This window comes from Cyprinodon tularosa, unplaced genomic scaffold, assembly GCF_016077235.1.
Source record: "Cyprinodon tularosa strain WSP-4 unplaced genomic scaffold, ASM1607723v1 ctg293, whole genome shotgun sequence".
NCBI lineage: Eukaryota > Metazoa > Chordata > Actinopteri > Cyprinodontiformes > Cyprinodontidae > Cyprinodon > Cyprinodon tularosa.
The window spans coordinates 440,896-463,285 of record NW_024039000.1 but is presented as its reverse complement, the minus strand read 5'-3'; the positions used below and the strand labels follow the sequence as shown (position 1 = coordinate 463,285).

Sequence of the window (22,390 nt, the reverse complement as noted above, 5' to 3'; positions counted from 1 at the left end):
ATGCTGGCACTATCGATCGTTCCATAGAGGTGTTGAAAATGTCTGTGATGACACCAGCCAGCTGATCTGGACACTCCTTATACACCCACCCAGGTATGTTATCGGGCCCTGGGGCTTTCCTTGGGTTGACTCTCCTCAGAGTTTTCCTCACTTCAGCTATGTAAAGGATAAGAGCCTCCTCTCCCGGATGTGGAATGGCTTTCACTACTGGAGTGTGGTTTAGAGCCTCAAACCTTCCAAAGAAGTGGTTTAGTTCATTTAGCACGTCAGAGTCATTAGATGCATCTACTGGGGGAGAGGGGGGGGGGGTGTGATTCCCGGTATGCCTTGCCACATCCTCCTGGAGTTGCTGGAATCATGGAAGAGATCCTGGATCTTCTGGCCTTGGTTTTGCTTTGCTGATCTAATGGCACGGTTTAAGTTGGCACGCGCTGTCCTCAGTGCCTTTCTGTCACCATACTTGAAAGCTGAGTTCCGTGCTTGTAGCAATTTCCGAACCGCTCCATTCATCCAGGGTCGTTGGCTGGCCCCAGTGGTGATGTTCTTAGTGATGCTGACGTCTTCAATGCATTTGTTGATGTAGGCTTACAGTCATGGCATATTTATCTATATTTATTTTGTTGTCATAAGTTGCTGCACCTTTGAACATATTCTAGTCAGAGCATTCAAAACAATCTTGGAGTTTCTCCATGGCCCCAATATAGACCTCCAACCATCACTTGAAAAAATTGTGCTGTATTTAGAAGAATTGCACCATTGGTGTAACGACCATAACCCATATAGGCTAAGATACAGCAGCCAGGACTAAGCCCATATAGAGAGCAGAATATGAGGTGAAACCTTACATGAAAATGTTGATACAGAGCTGTAACGTACAAAAATCAACTTCCATGAGGTTGAGTTTTATAAATCAGGATTCGGCATACGCAATTCTCAACTTTTGGGTGTACGTACACTTTCAGGATTGATCCAACACAATAATAAATCCATTCATCCATACATCGTATTTAGTACTTTTAGTTCTTTAAGACTGAGAAATGGTTTTAGCCTTAAATCCCAGAAAGGTAAAAAACATAAAAAATTATTCACGGCCCCTAACAAGCACTGCACCATTGTATATGTGAGACTTGGTATTGTGAAGAACTACCATATTCTACTGGCTGAGTCTGACAAGCAGTGAGGCTAGTATTATAACCCTGAAGCAAGCAGTGGCATGTTTAAATATCTGATTGAGACACTATATGCTTAAAAGTTAGTGTGCATATAGATTTGTTTGTTGGTGTGTAACTGTGCATGGGTGTCTTAATGTTTGCTGGAGGGAAACTAATTCCGTATAACGATGAGAAAAGCACATAGCTGTAATTTAATGCATCCTAAATGTCTGCAATTGTGTGTGTCTCTGTGGGAGTGTGCATGAACTGCTCTGTAAGAAAACCTACTTGTGCTAATATAAATGCGTAGCTACAAGCAAAAAACATGCACATGCTTTGTATGCATTTCTGTGTGTAGCTACGCATGTATCAATGTATGCAAAACTCGGCTGCTTAATGATAATGTATGTGATAATAGCATGGTGCTAATTAATTTATAACTTTGCACTGAGGAGGCTGTTCCAGTGGCTAATATGATTCTATTACAGCAATTAGCCCACAATGACACTGTCTAGGTCACTCACATACAGAGATGCACCTTACAGTATGCAAATCTAACCCTATCAGTGTTTCACCCAATCCAGCCCATGTTTCCAGCACCTCGTTTTCTTTTAGATTTTCTTTCTGCAAACAGAGCCAGCTACAAGAATTCAAAGAGACCTAAAAACAATTTTCGGTTTTGGTTCAGCAAACTCTCCTCGTCATCACCCAATCATATGTTGGACTTTGAACTTTGTCGTTAGGATCCTTACTTTTAAGTTTCTTAGTTTTACTTGCAGTTTCCGTTTTGTCTTGGTTAGTCTGGTAATTTCTTTTCTGTATTTACTATTATTATCTGTCTCTCCAGTTTCAGGTTTTCTCTGTATCAATTATCTTTGTACAGTGTCAGTCCCTTTAGTTTCCTACGCCCTGTGTTTAGTTTTGTTCCACATTCACCTCTTTAGGGCCCTGTCACATCTTGCTGATTTAGCCAGCATATGCCTGAAGTCCCAGAATCTTTAAAATGCTTGCATGTGCTGAACTTTCTATGTATTTTTTAATTTTGGGCATATAAATAGCGTATTCATAGTTAGTCCAGAGCATATGTCCAACGACAGCCTTACTTATGCCTAACGTACGGCAGCGTAATCCCATGATATGTCACAAGCCAATGTCCTGAGGGGGCAGCAATGCTCTCGGAGGCACCTGGCCTGTATAAAAAGATTTATTTGATTGCGGTATTAACCTAGCTGCTGTTTCCTGCCCACAAAAAAAAAAAGATTAGGTAAAAAGACAAAAAAGGAAAAGAGAGCAAAAAGATTTGCAAAAAAAGGTATGCTCAAAATTTCTCGACATACTCGCCTTATGTCGAGGTGTACCAGCGTGCTTCAGCGTGCTAATGACTAATACAAAATGTACCCATAACTTACCCAACCTATGCCAGCGTTTTTGCCAGATTTTTGCTACGTCAGGCATATGCTGGTCTAAATCGTCAAGGTGTGACAGGGGCGTTAGTTCCCCTTTGACTTGAAGACTCGTTTTATCACTGAGGAGCTCAAACTACCCAAGTTTTGATCAAAATCACCATACATCAAAATTAAGTAAATTTTAAAGATCCAGCACATCAACAAAACAAAATAAGTGTGCTTTCAAACAATTGTTGAGTCTATTTTCACATTTCTTAGGATTTATGTTATATGTATGAATTAAACCAAAATACCTAATCTGCCTTACCACTACTGAAAGATGACCAAAGGAACAGCATTGTGTTTGTCCCCCATACAATCTGCATCTACTAAATGCTTTTTTCCCCCTTTTTTAAAATATCAGATTTTGCATCATTTCTTTGCACTTCAGCTGGATCTAAATTTCCATCCCTCTTTGGGAAATAACTGTAGATCATTTTAGACTTACAAATGCATCTAAGAGTACTTACGATCCTCAGCTGTACATAGGGTTGCCCAAGGCCCCACCGTCTGTCCATGGGAATGTGAAACCACCACTCGGAACAGGTAGTTGGTGAATGGTGACAAACCCTCAACATTATAGGAGCGAGTTTCTGTTTCATTTTCCAGAAGCCTAAAAAAAAGGATTGGGGGGAATAAAAACAAAATTTTTATCAACATGTTTTTTTAATTTAATAAACATAAAAGATGTTAAAGAGAGAAGCTTCAAAAAAGCAGCCTTTTAACCAGTAGAATTACATCAATGTTTACATTATTTCTTAATTTATTTTTTCTTAAAAAATTGCACGAAAGAGTTAAAAAAATGTAATGTTCATGAGTACAAAAAGTCTACTGACATTGTAGGTTTCTGCATAAGTAGTCCTTCAAGCACAACATTTTAAATAAATCCTACTGATAATTGGCATTCAAGTTTATGTCTTATTTGAAAAAAATTAAGATTGAGCAAATGGTTATGACTATTAGTTAAATTTCTTCTATATAATTCAGTTTAGCACCTTCTTAAACAATTTTAATATTTTGTACGCTATTAGAAAGAAACTGTTTTGTTTTTAATGACCACTTCACACAGTTCAGGTTAAGAAATCTAGCAATGCAAAATGTTTAATACCTGATCTCATATAGTAGAGCCACACAAAGGAATGTAGGACAAAGTAAAAGAAAACTGTCATAAATGAGACACCATTGACCATTTACCATCAGATGGATGGAGGAAATGAATGAATGAATAAATCAGGTAACAATGAGATTTCCATAGCAGAGGAGGAGGAGGAGGGCATGACTGTCTGATATATAATACATGTAGCTAGTCATTTATTTATTACCACAGAATGAGAGCCTCCTCTTCTTGGATTAAATTGCAATTTGTTGTCAGGAAGCATGTAATGAATACATATCAGATTCACACCTTCTCCCTCTTTATTCTGTCCCAATTTCTCAACCTCACTCTTCTTCCTTCAATGCCTGTCATTATTTCTTTTGTTTTTTTAGCTCTTAGTTTTAGTTTCTATAGTCTGTTATATTCACACATGACATGTTCTGCTTTGGTGCTTAATTTACAGATTTTGTGTACGTGCATCTGTATGTATTTATATCTTTAAAAAAAACATAAGAGTTGTGTGTTCTGGCCTACTTGTAACTTAGAGTTGAGTAGCTAGTATGACAAAAACTAGTCAGATGCCAGCTCATTAATATTGTATACCACTTCTTTGATATATTGATATCCAATCACAAAGCTAAGATTTAATGCATTTAGACACCAAGATGTGGCAAAGTTGACTTTCTGAAGTTCAAACCAAGCATCTATATGTGAGTTAAAGGTATTGTGGAGGATTTTCGTGTTTTTATAAAAGACCCACCCTCTACACTTAAAAAAGAATTTACACATGCACAACCCTGTACCAGCTCCCAAGAGGGAACGTCTCGCACGCAATTAACAGAGCCATTTAGAGGTCAAATGTTTCTCAGCTCTACTTAATTAAAATATGAATTTAGCCATTTAGAAAAAATACTAAGAATGTACTATTCCTGCTAATGGTGTCTATATCTATTTAATAACTGATTAAAATACAGTCATATCAAAAAGTTTGGGTGTTTGCAACAGCTATTTCAGTTTGATATATCTAATAACTGATGGACACAGTAATATTTCAGTACTGAATTGAGGTTTATTGTACTAACAAAAAATGCGCAATATGCATTAAAACAAAACTTGACAGGTGCAAAAATTTGGGTGACCTTTTCATTTTATTGATTTAAATGCCCTTAACTACTTTTCACTGACTTACTGAAACACAAAATTGGTTTGGTAACTTCATTAAGATTTGAACTTCATAGCTAGGTGTATCCAATCATGAGTAAATGTATTTAAGGTGGCCAGTTGCAAGTTGTTCTCCTGTTTGAATCTCCTCTGAAGATTCATCATTGGCATCTCAAAACAACTCTCAAATGATCTGAAAACAAAGATTGTTCAACATAGTCGTTCAGGGGAAGGATACAAAAGTTGTCTCAGAGATTTAAACTGTCAGTTTCCACTGTGAGGAACACAGTAAGGAAATGGAAGAACACAGGGACAGTTCTTGTTAAGCCCAAAAGTGGCAGGCCAAGAAAAATATCAGAGATGCAGAGGAGAAGAATGGTGAGAATGGTCAAAGACAACCCACAGACCACCTCCAAAGACCTGCAGAATCATCTTGGTGCAGATGATGTCACTGTGCATCGTTCAACAACTCAGCGCACTGCACAAGGAGAAGCTGTATGGGAGAGTGATGCGACAGAAGCATTTTCTGCAAGCACGCTACAAACAGAATCACTTGAGGTATGCAAAAGCACATATGGACAAGCCAGCTTCATATTCGGAATAAGGTCATGTGGACTGGTGAAACAGTGATTGAGTTGTTTGGTCATTAAAAAAGGCATTATGCCTGGTGGCCAAAAAACACAGCGTTTCAAGAAAAACACTTGAAAAACCAAAATTTGGTGGAGGTTCCATCATGCTTTGGGGCTGCGTTGCCAATGCTGGCACTGGGAAACTTGTTAAAGTCGAGGTTCACATGGATTCCTCTCAATATTAGCAGATTCTTGAGTATAATATTCAGTTACAAAGTTGAAATTACGCCCGGCCTAAATATTTCAGCAAGACAACGATCCAAAACACCGCTCCAAATCTACTCAGGCATTCATGCAGAGGAACAATTACAATGTTTGGAATGGCCATCCCAATCCCCAGAACTGAATATCATTGAACATCTGTGGGATGATTTGAAGAATGCTGTCCATGCTTGGCGACCATCAAACTGGAATTGTTTTGTAAAGAGGAATGGTCAAAAATCCCTTCATCCAGGATTCAGGAACTCATTAAAAGCTACAGGAAGCGACTAGAGGTTGTTGTTTCTGCAAAAGGAGGACTAAATATTAATGTCTCTTTTTTGCTTTTTTGGTGAGGTTCCCATATTTTTGCACCTGTCAAATTTTGTTTTAATGCTTACTGCACATTTTCTGTTAGTACAATAAACCTCAATGCAATACTGAAATATTACTGTGCTCATCGTTTATTAGATATATCAAACTTAAATAGTTGTTGCAAACAATTGTTTAGAAATAAAAATAATTAAAATTAATAGGGGTGCCCAAACTTTTTTCATATGACTGTAAAACATAAATATTTCGGTGAATTTTATGTTTTGTTTTACCTTATGATAGAGTTCTGTGGAGATGTTCTCATTTGCAAACTGTACAGGAGAGGTCCCGGGGCGTTAGACTTGACAGGTGCAGACCACGATACATTTAGACTGGTGCTGGATGCATCGACTAAAGTCGGAGGTGACAATCCATCTGGGGCTAAAAAAAACAAAATTTTTAATAAGTGAAAACTGATTTTTGTTTACATATGAAGAAAGGAAAGGTTGAAAAAAAAACAGAATAAGGACAACTAGTCTGACGAGACTGTTGGCTTTGGAATGAGAGCTGGTCCTCTTTTGCCTAAAGTGACCCTTCAATCAAACATGACTCTCTAGCTACAACAAGACTGATTGCTGAAGATCTCTTACTGCTAAAGCCAGATTACAGAAATAGATTCTACAATGCAATGCTAGAAGCTCAGCCGTTGCAGCAGTTAAACAATATCAATGATCATTTCATGTTTGCATGGATTTGGATGCTTATCTAAGAATTTTTGTCAATTCTGGTGGCTTGCACTACAGCAATCTGCAGTTAGAGTGCTTATTTTTTTTATGCACATGGAGGCCAACCACTCTCGACGGATAAACAAATCAATGACCTACCCATGATTGTCCTGGATTGTTGGAGTTTGTTGTTTGGTACTAATTGTGTATGCATCATGATAATGCTGCTTAAAAAATTCCTTTGGAATGAGTTTTAGGACTTTAGAGGCTCCAGAACAGGTATCGTAGTACTCCCTCTGCACATTTTAGTTTTTTCTCTTTTAACATAACACCTGAACTAAAGCTGAGTGGTGGTGTGTGTGCAGTCTGCTGTAGTGAGGGTGGCTCCAACTGCCTAGAATGAAAAGCCCTAGAATGAAACGACAGATTTTCTTCCTTTTAAGGTATGCTCATGAATATTTAGCTGTGAGCTGATTGGTTGGTTTACAACAAGCAAAGCTGCCGAGCAAAGACGCATCATAGCAACAAGCACTCACTCAGTGAAACATTGAATTTGTTGATCTGGTAGGGTGATCAGATGTCCTCTTTTTTCCTGGACATGTCCTACTTTTCATACCTAAGAAAATGTCCAGGGGGAATTTCAAAATCATCCGGGATTTTGGTCGACTACAGTGCAGCACGTAGGCGAAACGCAGCGGGCATTTGAACCGAGCCATCAGCTCCGGAGCTGGTCCCGGGAACCCTGGCGAACAGGGGCAGGGAGCCAGCTGGGGACAAAGCAGCTGAACTGGTGACGGTAGCCTGGACACCGGCGGCCCCATGCTTCCCCCCGCCTGCCTTACCGGCCCCCAGCCCCCCTCCTCTGGCTGAGGACGGGTGGCTCAAGGCTCATGGCTAAGGTATGGTCCAGTCAGCGGCCCAACAGTCGACAGTTCATACCCCAAACAACCGCCCTCCCCACCCATGTGGCAAAAAAAACAGGCTAGAACCAAATAAGGCAACACCCCCGTGTATATGTCAACTTGAGGCTTTGTTTGGATTTGCCTGTTTTATGGTGGAAATTAGAATTATAAGATTTGCAAAGAAAGGAGGTGTCGATGGGGTTTAAACTTCTCTGTACGTCCATTTCATCCACTGAACTATAGTTATTCATCTATGACGGTGTAAACTCGGTTTTGCATTTTATGACCCTTTTAAGACAGCAGGTTTTCAACTACAGGTTGCTTTAGTGCAAGCATTTCAAAAATTTTTAGATAACTAAAACCAATGCCAGTTCCCCTTTATTGAGACCCACCAATTTATCTTTCTCTTTCAAGAAATCAGATTTCAGACATAATTTGTGCCTACAGCTGACTTCTTGCCTGTAGATGAGGAATTACTGTGGTTTTACAAGCCAAATGCTGTTAAATGTACTTCATTTTTATTCAGGCTGTTCTCTGTAACATGTTTTTACAGCTGAAGTAATATTTGATATTTTCAGAGTACTCCTTTATGTTCTCGTTATCTCTTTCAGAGGGATCCACATGCAGATGAAGGTTCATTTCCCTCAGTGTCCAACCTTTATTCATGACAAGGAATGTTTCATGTCTTCTTACAAATGCACACACACATATATATATGCACACATAAGAGCAAAGTCCCAAAGAGACACGCACACACCTATACTGTTGAGCCTGTGTCTTTCTCATGCTGTGTTAGCAGGTACAATATCAGAGGTGTCACTAATCGTTTTAAACTATGCACTTTTATGTTCACTTCTTTCTCTCTGCTCTCCTCCTGCTCTGCTCCTCTGTCTCTTGCTTGGCTATCTTTTCTCTGTTCTTTCATGAAACAAGGACGCATCAAGACAGTTTGCCTTAAAGAAGTCTAAAGAGATGCCAGAGGCACAGAGGTAGAAAGAGAGATGGAAAGAGAGGAAACGTCTTGTATTTAAAATTTATACTTCCTTATGTCTTTGTTTTGAACTTGAACAGCAGAACTTTCTTAAGTCTGTCTTTTGTTGTTTCAGAAGACATGGGAGGAAAAAGGAAGAATTCAATGTGTTCAGCAGAACTGGAAACTTTGTATTTAAAGGTTTGTGTACTGCTACTTATTTAGCATCTAATTTAGACCGTCAAAACAAACATGCATCAGTTTGTGTAGTTTTTTTATGCTTTCTGTGTTTTTATAATGGCCATTATCCCAATAATAAGGTGTCTTATTTTTTAAGATTAAGTATCTCAAAACTTTTTAGCAACTCTTTAGATTTGATCTCAGTCTAATCAGAGATACATAGTCGTAAAATAACCTTTTGAGATGTAGTTATGATTTCTACATCTGATGCTGCATTCACACCGAGTGTAAACACACATGCACACACCCATATCTGTGGTTTAAATGGTACATTTAGTTATTTAATGGTCATTTACAGGTATATTTATTTCATAGGCCATTGGCATTTTTATTAATTTAATTCTATATTTATTCATGTTATTTTTTTCCTTTTTGCCCCTCCATATACCTCAGGCGTGTAGGCACTAGAACTCTCAAGGCACAGGTCATTTTGACGGTTCTGAGATTTTGAAGTAAAAGAACTTTAATAACATTAATCTTATGTTGGTCATGTTAATTGACTTTTTCTGTTTCTATATTTCCTTTATTTTCACTCAGTTTATTAGAAAAAATAAAATAAAATCAACTGGGCAACTATAAAGTGCTGATACTGCCATCTACACTTAATAGAATCCCTTATAAAGATGTCAAAGTTCTTTCCCTGAGAGTGTCTACCTGCTGGAGGTGTAGTGAGGTTGAGTGGCAGGCTCTCAACACAACCCTGTGTGTTACATCCTCTGATCCAGAAGCTGTAGTTTTTGTAGGGCTCTAGGTCAGATACAGACAACCAAATGCCTGCTGCTGATCCCCCGTCCAACACACCATGACCATCTAACAAATAAAAAAAACACAGAAAGAGAGGTCTTTAAATCTTATGAAGGGAAACCTCTGTCTAAAAATGCACAGCCTCATCAGAAAACATCCCTCGGGTAAACAGGGAGAGAATGGGAGCTATACACAATCTTTGAAAGTGATCAAGAAAGAGATTATTTAGAGATCGTTAGATAAATATAAAATAAAACTATGAGTCTCATTACTATGTCGGAGATGGCACACACAATGTTCAATGTTCAGCTCTACCTGATCCAGTGAAGGAAGTTTACTTTAAAAATGCAGCAATGAAACAAATCATACCTCTTTTATTTCCAAACATTTTTATGCTTTTCTCCATTTACTAACGCTGCTTTTTCTGAGAGGCACTGATCAAAGATACTTTCTTTCATTGTCAGAGATGCAAGATATATCTTTGAAATCTTTCAGTCTATTCTTTCAGTGTCCAATGTTTGTTTATTTATCACTATGAATTTTGCATTTCTATTATATCATACTTTAAATGCAATCACTCTATCCTTTCTTATGTCATGAAAATATTTGTAGTATTAAAATGATTGCACGATACTTTGTTGCTTTTACCTGCCAGGCTTTTGTTCTTCGTTCCTAGATCTTGTTTGACCTAAAGTCACAATCTATATCAAAATACTTCAAAATACTTTGACACTAGTCTGTTTTGATTACTTCTTCTTACACTGTTCTATTCGGTGTTACTTTATAAGTCTCCTTTGCTGGTTGGGAATCACTGGGTGTATTTGTGTGTACATTTCAGCCTGTCTGATGTGCTAATCTTTGAAAAACTACTGTATAACAAAAGTACTGAGTGCTTTTGAAACTGGATATAACAGTGCTCTCACAGGAAATCAGCAAGTGATGTAGTTCTATATAGCTGCAGGAAAATGCATCTCAGCTGTTATCATTGTAAGGGTCACATATACAGTACCGCAACAAAGATTTCAAACACCTTGTTGTTTTTCAAACTTTGTCACGCTTTCACTACACACCTCAATGTATATTAAAATATATTCAAGAGACACAGCAAAAAAGTAATGCGATTATGATGAAAAAATTGTAAAGAGTCAATAAACAGGATCTTAAAAGATAACATGCATATGTGTTCATACATAACCAATAAATGAAATCTATGCAACCAAGTGTATTAATATTTCATACAATCAATAGATTCCTCCTGTGTGTAATTTTGTTGCAGTATACATATAACTACTCTGTGCAGACTTAAGGTGTTTGTTGAGGAATGCAAAGATTAAAAGAATCATGAGGACCTATGAATAAACCAGACCAGTCAGGGATACATTTTCAGAGAAGTAAAGAAGGGTTAGCATATAAAATATCACACTGCAGAGCACCATTAAATACATCATTTGGAAACAGAATGAGGCCCATTTGGAAAACCTATAAAATATTAGCAACAACAACTGAAAGGCCAGAAAAAAAATCATTTAGAGAAGCAAAGAGGCCCATAGTAACTCTAGAATAGCTGCAGAGAAATCCAGAGATGCTGAGTTTAAATCTGTAAGATGACTAAACATTAAGTTTAAACTCTAAAAAATAAGCAATTTATGGAAAGGTGGGAAAAAAGGAAGCTCATGTTAAAAAACAAAGCTTGTAAAAAATGTGCAGTTTGCTGTAAGCCATGTTAGCGGAACAGCAAATATGTGGAAGAAGATGCCTTGGATAGAAATGACGTTTATACCAAACATAAAAATGTCTTTGTAGAATTTGAAAAGACATCCTTTATGCTATTAACACAAAGTTCAAAATTACTTCTTATCCGTGTGGCAGTAAAGTATATCAATAAAAATCCTGCAGAAATGTTTTTGTGAAACAGTGCACAGTGTTTTGAAGTACAAGAGTAACAATAAAAAAACTAAAAAAATTATATATCTATTTTTTAAATCTGATATTGCTGGGAGATTATAAAATATTCAAAAGACTCCTTAGACTAACACATGCTGTACTTTTCTGTGAGATGAGTAAAAAAAAAAAAAAAAAAAAAAAAAAAAAAAAAAAATGTTTAACCTTTGCTTTTGTAGTACAGTTTGTAGTGGATTTTTCCATTTGGTCTAGGAGGGGAAGTCCAGCGGGCTCGGAGAGATCTAGAACTCTGATTGGTCAACTCCAGAAGTATAGGGCCTTCTGGGGCCATCTCCAAAGTATGTGCCTCCACCTGAGTTAAAGAGAAAGAAAAAAAAAAACACATATACAGGTCACTTACATTGGTGCATGCTTATCATTTTGTTGATATGTGATGTTCTAACATAAATTCTCTGGTAAAGACAGTCATACATTAACTCAGCCCTTACTTTTATATCTTTCACACTTCTTTCTCCACTCCCATCATTCTCATTTAAATCTTATTCTCAACACCTTAATCCTCATCTTCTTGTCATACTCTTGTAGCTTTTTTTTCTCCTCTAAATTATCTCTTCCCATCCTCCTATTCTTCTCTTCTGCAGTGTCAGCCATTTCTTCTGGTGTTTGACAAATCGTGGCGCCCGTATTGGAAACATGCCTTAGAATTTGGCCTGTCGTCAGACACGTTGTTGAGAATGGAGTGGCATTTCCCACCAAATGTCACAGTCACCACGCAACCCTCGTTATTGAGCTGAGAGAATCGATCACCTTTATGAGGCACAGTGACACACTGGCACACACAATCACTGTAGATGTCTAAGTGGATTCCTTCATGGTGTATCTATGTTTTTCTTTTCTTTCAGCAGTATTGTGCTCTCTGAAAATCTGCTTTGCTGTATTAGCAGTTTAGTTTCACCCTCTGATGGAAGATTATTAAGCAAGTAAAGGATTTTATGGAGCATTCACTGCTCTAAATCTCAAGTGCTGGTTCGAGAGCTGTATTGAATATTGTAGAACTGGACTTTAATGAACTCTGTAAGCCTTGTAAAGAAAAAAATCCTTAGCACTTCAAAGAATTTAAAAAAAGAGACCTTGCAAAGTCGTATCCTTATTACAGCTCCTTACAGAATAAGAATGTTTTTTTAATTCTAGGCCCTATAAAAGCTTGGAAGCAAAAAGTTTCACTGACCATTGGTCCTTTGCCACAGCCCTGTGCTGTGCATGCCTGCAGTCTAATAACATGACGGCTCCAAGGAGAAAGTCCTTCCACTACGAAGAACTCCTGTGAGGAACTGGAGTTAAAAACTAGAACTCCATCCATCCAGAGACCGTAGCTTGTTATAACACCTGTGAAAAGAAAACATCTTATCATAAAATGTATTAGGAAAATAAAATGCATCCATCCAACAAAGTCAGTCCATCCATCTATCCATCTATGGGGTAACTTATTAAAGGGGAGAACCAAGACACAATCCATCTTCAAACTAATGTTTTCCCAAGGTCAGAAGCAAAACAGTCTCTCCGGGATGTTGAAGGTTTCATCCCAATGGGTGTGCACGGAAAACCTCAAATGGGAGAGGCCCAGGAGAAATGTTTTTCAATTGGCTGAAATATCTTAGCTGACTACGTTCTTTAGCCAGGATCGGTGGCTCTACTCTGAGCTCTGTGCAAGAAGCAAATGATGGCCTCTTCTGCCCAGGATCACGATCTTTTGATGAAGATCCATATCTTATACTGTAGCTGAAGGGGAAGATTGGGAGCATAGACAGACTAATTAATGAAATTTTACTTTGTCAGCCACTTCTTGACAATGACAATTGCGCTGTCATTGTGACAATAGCGACAAGGCCTACTTCAAACAAAGCCTTAATATGCCTTTCCAAAAGCTTATCTTGTATCTAGCATCGACAAATTTAGCCTAAAACCAGATCGAACAGTCAACTATTTTCTGGTTACAAACCATGAAGTTTTGCTTTGAGTAGTTAACTCTCTTCCTATTTATTTTAATACTTGTGATTTACTTCCTAACTCGCGAGAGGTACAGTCTATATTAAATGTTATAACATAAAGATAATAACAGAATCACATCCTCTGCAAAAAGTAAACTTAAGGCCATAAGATGGCCAAAATTGAAAGCCTGCTCCAAATGAAAGCATCCTGAGGTCTTCTTCATGAAGACAAAAACAGTACCAGAGACAAGGGGGAAGCATAGCGGAGAGTTAGAACCATCTTAAGAATGTAGACTGCTCTTTTGGGAATATAAGAACCAGACAGTCTTTGATAGCATCTTTAAAACAGAAAACAACGGCAACACTTTTATGAAATTTCTAGGAAGACTAAGGTGTAAGCCCATTTACTTATTTACCGAACGAATATCAGCAGCAAAGATCTTCAGTAGCCGTTCTAAGATACAAATCTGCTCCATGTTTTAACAGCCAGGAGGAAAGCCACAGTGATCTGCTAAATTTGAGGTTTTCGGTATCCATTTGGTTTAAAAAACATCCTACAGCGGTTCCAGAGAAGCTAATAACTGTTATTGTTTGGTAGTTGGAAAACTTTCTTTAAGTACAGTACTACCTCCATTGTCTGCCACTTCATAGAAGAAAACTTTTAACACTTCACAATCAAAATTTGAAGCAAAATTATTCCACTTAATTAAAATGTAACTAAATTTTTATTTTACAAATATATCTCTGTATAACAAAACTTAAACATAATTTAATCTCTTAACAACAGACTTCCACTGATGTTTTCTAGTTCCACTCATTGGTACAGGCCCTTTACCATACTGTATATCCATGCTGCAAGAATTAAGCTCAAAGCTTGGCTTTCCAATGTTGCAATGATTTCTGTTTCACTGTATATGCAAATGAAAACTGACTTTGAGGCTCCAGGCCTGCCAGTCAGTGTCCTACAGATGAAAACAGTACTGAAATGACAATTGTAACCAAAGGCATTACACAGAATGAAGGCCCATAGAAGGACAGTGGCAAAAAAATGAAAAGGCACAAACTAAAATGAACCAATAGGAGTGAAGATGCAAACACATTCACAGACACACATCGATAGACTATGCAGGCAGCCAAAGATCTGCACATTTAATAACAAGCCATACCTCAAACACATAATAATTATGTGACATTACATCCACCTAATAAAAAAATGAAACAGTACGGTACCAAATGTGCTTTTCCTTAATAAAAATGCATACAGAAGGCTCAAAAGATCAGTGCTAAGAACTAAGGGTCTATTCTACTTTAATCAGGTGTGGGTTTTATTATTGCTCAATACAGATATACACACCTATCACTAAAATGAAGACACAAAAACCCTACGGATGCAAGTTATCTGGAAGCTCTTAATGTGGCCAATCACATGCATGTGAGTGTGTCTGTGAATGTGTGTGGAGCACTGTATGTGCTTATGTGCGTGAATAAGCTCATATCAGTATAGGCTGTAATAAAGACAGGTTGGGAAATGAAGCAGCGAATGCATAACAGGCTTATTTCCCCTCTTTGTCTGCGTGTTGCCCCGACCTAATCCCCGAGAGGATTATCCCCCACAAATCCCTGCGGAATTGCGGAGAAAGGAGGGGGAAGACCGCGAGAAAATAACACAGGATATCACTCTGTAACCCATCATTATGCCGTTGATTTAATAAAAAAATATTGGGAAAGAGATCTAAGCATTTTTTCCCCTTTTTTAAGAAGGAAAAGCACACAGCTTTTTAAGAATAGGATAATACGGTAATCATTTTTGCATTTTTTTTTATTTTTGTCATCAGATCAGAGAAGCTTTAAGACAATTTATCCTGGTTAATATGCACACACATCACAGGGTTTATGACGCAAAACGCCCTAATATGGGATTGGGTATAAAACACACAGGGCTCACATCACATACACATTACTGAATTGCCCAGCAAGCATGACATTAACATTTGATAATTTGTAGCACCTTCACAAACTTTATGTTTAGTCTGTTAAATGGGACGGAAAAGATGGTTAAATGCTTAGATGGTTTTTAACTATTAATCAGATTTACTGAAATGCTATTGTTAATAAAGTCCATTGGAATTTATTATATTGTTATTAGTGTTGACTTCAACATTTAGTAACTGTTGTGAATCAGGAATCTCATCTGAAATTTATGCAGACACAGAAAAGGTAATTTTGCTTTAAGAATCAAACTTTATTCCACCTTTTCTCCTTACTCTAGCAAACAGTTATAAAATGATTATCACCTACTGATCTATTTGACTGAAGGTCGTCTTCATCTAGAGTTGACTAACAGTTCATGGCTTTTTTTCTTTTCCTTACACAACTTTGAATACAGAAACGGCAACATACAAGTTCAAACTGAAAAAGAAATATGGTCATGAAAAGCTATGAAATAAGCCTTAGTATAACCCTATTGACATTTTATTGTAGCTCTTTTTATTATTTTGAAAAACATTAGCTGAATTTAACAAGATTTATAGGATTAAGAATGAGGATGCCGGACAGTGCAATATATGGGCCTCTAGCCTGCAGTTCTCTTTTCAGTCAAAAGGGAGCACTTTTCATCCACTTAAAGGATCCTGGTGACGCTCTCTCCTCTTCATCCGACTCCCATTTTATACTAAATTCAAACAGTTTTATTAAACTGTTTTTTTCTGCCTTTTTTCAACTTGAGATTTCTCAGAAACAAGGGAAAGCCTCTCCCAATATTAATTTTATTTTATGTCTACCATTTTTTTTCTTTATTCCATGTAATTCCTCACACAGGATTCCTGTTCTTTAAGCATAGTTTTTAGTCTTCCACTTCTTCTTTAAGGTGCCCGAGTAACAGCGATACATTTAAAAAAATACTGATTAACTTTTGTGAGAGCTCTGCTTAATCAGCCAATAGTTATATGTTTTAGTTTTGGCTGTTTGTACGTCTTCTCACCATTAGGAGTCTCAGGAGGGGTCCAGCTAACGTTCAGTGAATGTGGGGACAGGGGGATGACCAGCGGTGCAGGAACGTTTTCTGGGGTACTCTCCTCTGTCTGAATTTGGCTTGGGGGGCTTTTGGTGCACCCACCTCCTGTGCAGGCCTATTAAGCAAACACAAACACACACATATGGATATACAACTATGAAAATATAAGTTAAAAACTACAAATTCTGAGAATGACCCACAGCCACGGTGACGGAGTAGGATGTTCCTGGAGTTAGGCTGCGAAGTGTGTGCTCTTCAGTAAGTTCTGAGCTGTTAAAAGCAAGCATGGGCTCAGAACCATCTTGTGACAGAAAGACGGAGTAGGACTTCAAAACGCCATTTATCTGTGAGGGACGTGACCACCTGGAAATGGAGCAAAGTAAAAGAAAATTAAACAAGATAATTAGATTAATAATCTGTTTTTATGTATTATAATTTGTTGTGTTGTTTTCAGCTCTCTTACATTAAACATAACATAAGGTAGTTCAGTGTTTTTTTGTTGTTTTTTTAAACAAAGAAAGCAAAGTTGTAGTTTCTTATATTTATTGTCTCAAAAGAATAAAAAATACTGTTATCTTTTTGGGTTGGGGCTTGCGTTTATGGCTAGGGTGTGAACTGAGTTTAGGCTAGAAATAAGTTAGGGGGGAGGGTCTGGTTAAGGTCAATGTAAAATAAATGGAAGTCAATGCAAAGTTCTAAAGGGAAGCCGGTTAACTTGTGTGTTTATCAATATGACTGTTACTTGTCCACAAATGCAAGTTTAACAACATCATGCATACTCAGCACCTTACCAAGAAAACGCTGGCTTCTATAAACCCAAACCCTGCAGAGGCCCAGGAACAGACTAAAGAAACATCCAAATACCCTGAACCCCAAAATCACAAACATGTAGGGCTCAGCATGAGTGTTTGATGACATATCAAGTTACTTTTTTCCACTTTTTCTCACCCCCCTCACAACCTATCTCATCTACTCATTAATGCACCTGTCTTGTATTACAGTAGCACACAATAGTGTCTGTGATTTACTTCTTTAGATAATCCCCTGGACTTTCTTAACTAGTTGCTCCCTTTCTGTATTTGGTCTCCATACCAAAGCTTGTTGGCCCTGGTCAGGATAATGACCTGAATGGTTAGAAATGGGAGAAAGATATAAAAAACAAAACTACTTAATATTAAAAATATATAAAAAAGAAGAAATTATAACAGTTTTTGAAGGAAAAGCTGAGCAAGCAAGTGGTGGTAAACGTGTTGCAACGAGTCCTGCTATAAACAACTGTGATGTAGAAGTTTTTTTTTAAGAAAAGGAAGTATTTAACTCTGACTTTTTTACTTTCTTTCCCTTACAATCAATCCTCATGCATATCTACTTATTTGACTTTTCTTCTACTTTTCCAAGTCTTCTCTTTTTGTCTTATTTTTTGTTTGCCCCACTCCTTAATCTTTCTCTTTCTAAGCTTCTCCTAAAGCGTCTGGATTGCTGCTGATAAAATATAGTGTTTTAACCTCTTCCTATTACCAATGTGTGAACAAGGCAACACACAGCCTGTGCACACCTGGTGGGCATGTTGTCCTGAATATTTCAAGGGCTCAAGACACAGGTGCTTAACAAGCAGGAAAACACTAGTGGACAGATGCAAGACTGAACGTTTACAGGAAACTGCTATTGCCCCACAGCAGATTTCAAATGTTATTCATGTTGATTTGTGAATTTCTCAATCACATTTATGCTGGCTTTATTTAATCAACTTTGTAACACCTTTAATGTCAAGGCCCAATCATTAAAACTTTAAATCAAAAGATTTATGGAAAGATCATTTGGAAAAGAAACTTGTTTTTTATAAGAGACAGACTTTGGGCTAACGGCAAACGTTCAGGAATGCCGATATTGCCATTAGGAGTAAATTAATATAAAGGCTATATTTTTCAGTTTCAATACAACTAAGCCACAGGAATGTGTTGCTTCTATACTCTGAGACTGTTTAGCTATTTTACCAACAGCTGCAGCAAATATTGAAATAAAAGAGGTAGGCAGATGCCATTTTTACCAAACCAGTTTCAGTGCTTTACTGGAGCTATAGGTTGATCAGCTTCAGCGACAATGATCACATTATACTAGGACTAAAAGTAGTTTTAAGTGGGGTCATTTTAGTAAAAATATTATATGATTTTTCTAATAGAATGTTATCTTTATAAAAGCTTTTCAGAAAGCATCCTTTCCCTTAAGCAGAGAAGATGGTGAAAATAAGGTGGTAGTGAGATACAAAACTTAATCACTGGAATAAATAAGCACATGAATAGTACAATTATATGGAGCCAAGATAAACTTTATCAACCCTTTAAGGGGGATTTATTTTTTTAGCAACTAATGTGATAGATGCTGGAGTTCGGCCTGTTTTCCAGTGTGGTCCTGTTTCTCTGACCGTGACTGAGTGGATGTGCTCTCTTCCTCCTCTGGCATGGGAGCTGGCTCGGAGCTCGTCTGCCTGGCTGTGTGTTTCTTGAATGGGGCCGCCTTTTACAGCTGCTTTTTGTATCTCTGCTTCTGTCTCCTTGAACCCCAGTCGGCCTCAGCAGATGGCTGCTCACACTGAGCCTGGTTCTGCTGGAGGTTTCTTCCTGTTAAAAGGGAGTTTTTCCTCTCCACTGTCGCTACAAGCATGCTTAGTGTGAGGGATTGTATTTGAGTCAATGAGTCAATGCAATCAACTGGTTTCCTTAGATAGAAAATTTTGTATCAATTTGACTGTATGATCTGGTTGAACTGTAAAGTGCCTTGAGATGACATGTGTTGTGAATTTGGCGCTATATAAATAAACTGAATTGAATTGATAACATGCTACTCCACCAACTACAGCTGCGAGCACCCAGAGACCACTTGTAACGTGCACTTTATTTATTGTTATCAACGCAGACTTACTCTAAGTCCGACAGCACGCTCCCGCAAATAGACAGACAACTCAACCTTTGAAAGCTGGGTGGGAGTGGGCATGCAGAGGGTTAGAGGATTCCCTAATGGCAAGTCTGTCAGTCTGCACCGGCCCATGGTCAGTGGTTTTTTTATACCCCATAAAAAGCAGCATCATAGCTGCACAGATTGGTGTGTTTGAAAGTTTGGAGTTTAGCTGATTGGTTAGATTTAAACCAAAAAGCAACCAGTTAAAACCCAGAGATTCAACAATGACAAAAAAAAACTTAAAGCAGCCTCTGTTATACAGGCAATCAGGTCTTTCAGCAGGTAAAGACCGAAGTGCATGTTTGTGCACATTTTTTGTCGACTGGTCCAACATTGTAGGCACCTGGACTTTTGCTCAGTTTTCTGAAAATAATTTGACACAATTCTGCACTCAGGCAATCTGCAGTTTGATCACTCATGTTTTAAAGCACAAAGAGGCCCATCTTCAAAGTCAAGTTGATCGGGTATCTCTATCAGGTTTGTACATCGAGAGTTGACATTTTTGCCCATTCTTCCATGCAAAACAGGTATAGTAGAGCTTGGTGAGGCTGGATGGAGATAGTTTGTGAACAGCAGTTTCCGGGTCTTCTCACAGATTCTCCATTGGATTCAGGTCTGGTCTTTCTTCTTTTCTGCCATTCTAACACCTGGATATATTTATTTGTGAACCATTTCACTGTAGCTTTTGCTTTATGTTTTGGATCATTGTCTTGTTGGAAAATAAATCTCCGCCAGTGTTAGGTCTGTTACAGATTCCAACAGGTTTTCTACCAGAATGGTCCTGTATATGACTCCATAAATCTTCCCATCAATTTAAACCATCTTCTCTGACCCTGCTGAAGAAAAGCAGACCCAAACCATGATGCTGCAACCACCATACTTAACAGTGGAAACGGTGCTTTAAAGCCAAACATCACGTTTTGCATTGTTGCCAAAAAATTTGGTTTTGGTTTAAACTGACCAAAGCACTTTCTTACAAATGTTGGCTGCGTCTTGCAGGTGGCTTGAGGCGCCTTTTTATAAATCTTTTTAAGAAATGTCTTTCTTTCTTAAAGGCCATATTTGTGCAGCATATGACAGATTGTTGTCCTATGAACAGAGTCTCCCACTTCAGCTTAAGATCTCTGCAGTTCATCCAAAATGATGATGGGCCCCTTGGCTGCATCGCTGATCAGTCTTCTCCTTGTTTGAGCTGATAGTTTAGAGGGACGGCCGTATTTGAAGTGGTTGGATACTTCTTCCATTTTGATATTGTCGCTTGCACATTTCTCCTTGGGATGTTTAAAGCTTTGGAAAACTTTTTGTATCCAAATTCAGTTTTAAACTTCTACACAAAAGTATCTTGGACCTGCCTGGTGTGTTTCTTGTTCTTCATGATGCTCTCTGCTCTTTGAACAGACCTCTGAGACGAACACAGAGCAGGTGCATTTATAAAAAGTCTTGATTACCAATAGGTGGATTCTATTTATCATCATCAGACATTTAGGTCAACACTGGATCATTCAGAGATCCTCAATTAACTTTTGGAGATAGTTTGCTGCACTGAAAGTAAAGGGGCAGATTCATTTTACATGTTTAAAACCTGATATCTGGTAAAAGTTCAAGGGGGCCAAATACTTTCACAAGGCACAATATAAAGAAGTCATGCCAAGAAAAGTAAATTTTTAATACATCTTTTCTGCAATCAAGACAAATATGTATTAGTATTCCAAAAAAAGAAAGTTAAAAACAAAACATGTTTGGCACGTTTTGGGGTCGTTTGGCTTCTTTTGTTAGCTTGCAATGCCCTATAGCCGTCTAAGTGTCTAGTATGGGGCATTGCAGGCTAACAAAAAAAGCGAACAGCCCTTCCCATTTATAGACTTCCACTTGTATTTAGATTAGAGCAAAAAATTTTATAGTCAAAATCTTCTTAGCAGTTGAAAATGCTGTACAGCAGGATCGTCTGTTACTGTATTTCACCTCCAGAGAAGCAGCCCCTGCCTGATGCATCTGTGGACATGCCTGGTCACATCAGTCAAATTCAAAACATCATAACCTCATATTACCTCTTGCTGCGGTGTTAATTATATTTAAATCTAGCAAGGATTAACAAGAAATCCTTGACAGAGTTTTTTGTGCCATCGGAGTGCTTACAACCTGTGACCGCCATTGGACTTTCTGCAGGTGAGCAGCGACCCAAAGTTAAGCTCTTCCTGCGGATTTGGTCAGTTTCCTCAGGTGAGAGAAACCATACAATTTCTATGTAAAGTTGATGGAGCTGCTGCATGACACAGGATGGAGTGGAAAATGAATGTTTGGTATTTTCCTGTCCATCCACGACCAGCTTGATAAACTAAAGATGCTGCGTCAGCAGTGTAACCATTTAATGGCAGGTGGGAGTACTTCTCAAATACAGCAGTGGATTATTAAAAGAAAGCATAAATAGGAAACAATTTATGTAACTTAGCAATAAAGCAGTACAGCATGTCTTTCTAGACATAAAAAAAGTTAATAAAAAAAAAGGGGATTGTCCATGGATGCCCCTGCCCCCAATTCTGAGTCTGGGACAACCAACCCTGTTGTCACACCTGTCGGCGGGCGCGTTGCTGATTGTGGTTGCTGATTGGTTTGTCCCCAAAATTTGTCCCCAGTGTTTGGCTCTTTCAGAAAGGGTATGACAGAATGCACTGCTGTGGTATATGGAAATACTTCGACTTGGGTCTAGCGGGGTATTATATGGGGGTTAACTCCAGGTAATGGAAACGGGTTTGAAAAATCAACCTGTGAAGAACTCAGATCAAAACAGAGCAGAAAATGGGTCCACTCTGGTAGCAAAGGTCAACCAAAAGTCCAAAAATTCTTGTGATAAATGAAAATATTCCATTATATATTGTGCTTTGTAAGCCTGTAATTTTTGGCTGCTCTGGACTTATGTCCATATGTACATCATGCAGTAGGTGTGGGTGTGTTGTGGGTG

At 38.0% G+C, this 22,390-nt stretch overlaps 1 protein-coding gene across 1 annotated transcript in view; it reads right to left on the bottom strand.

Moving 5' to 3' along the window:
* The window catches only part of ush2a (Usher syndrome 2A (autosomal recessive, mild)), a 304,801-nt gene that overhangs the window by 144,096 nt on the left and 138,315 nt on the right, over positions 1–22,390 (bottom strand). The window contains exons 43-49 of the mRNA XM_038291100.1: positions 16,677–16,839; positions 16,444–16,591; positions 12,704–12,861; positions 11,680–11,827; positions 9,484–9,639; positions 6,286–6,433; positions 3,067–3,209 (exon numbers count right to left, since the gene is read on the bottom strand). Coding sequence (XP_038147028.1) covers positions 3,067–3,209; positions 6,286–6,433; positions 9,484–9,639; positions 11,680–11,827; positions 12,704–12,861; positions 16,444–16,591; positions 16,677–16,839 — 1,064 coding nt within the window. The remainder of the gene's footprint in view (positions 1–3,066; positions 3,210–6,285; positions 6,434–9,483; positions 9,640–11,679; positions 11,828–12,703; positions 12,862–16,443; positions 16,592–16,676; positions 16,840–22,390) is intronic.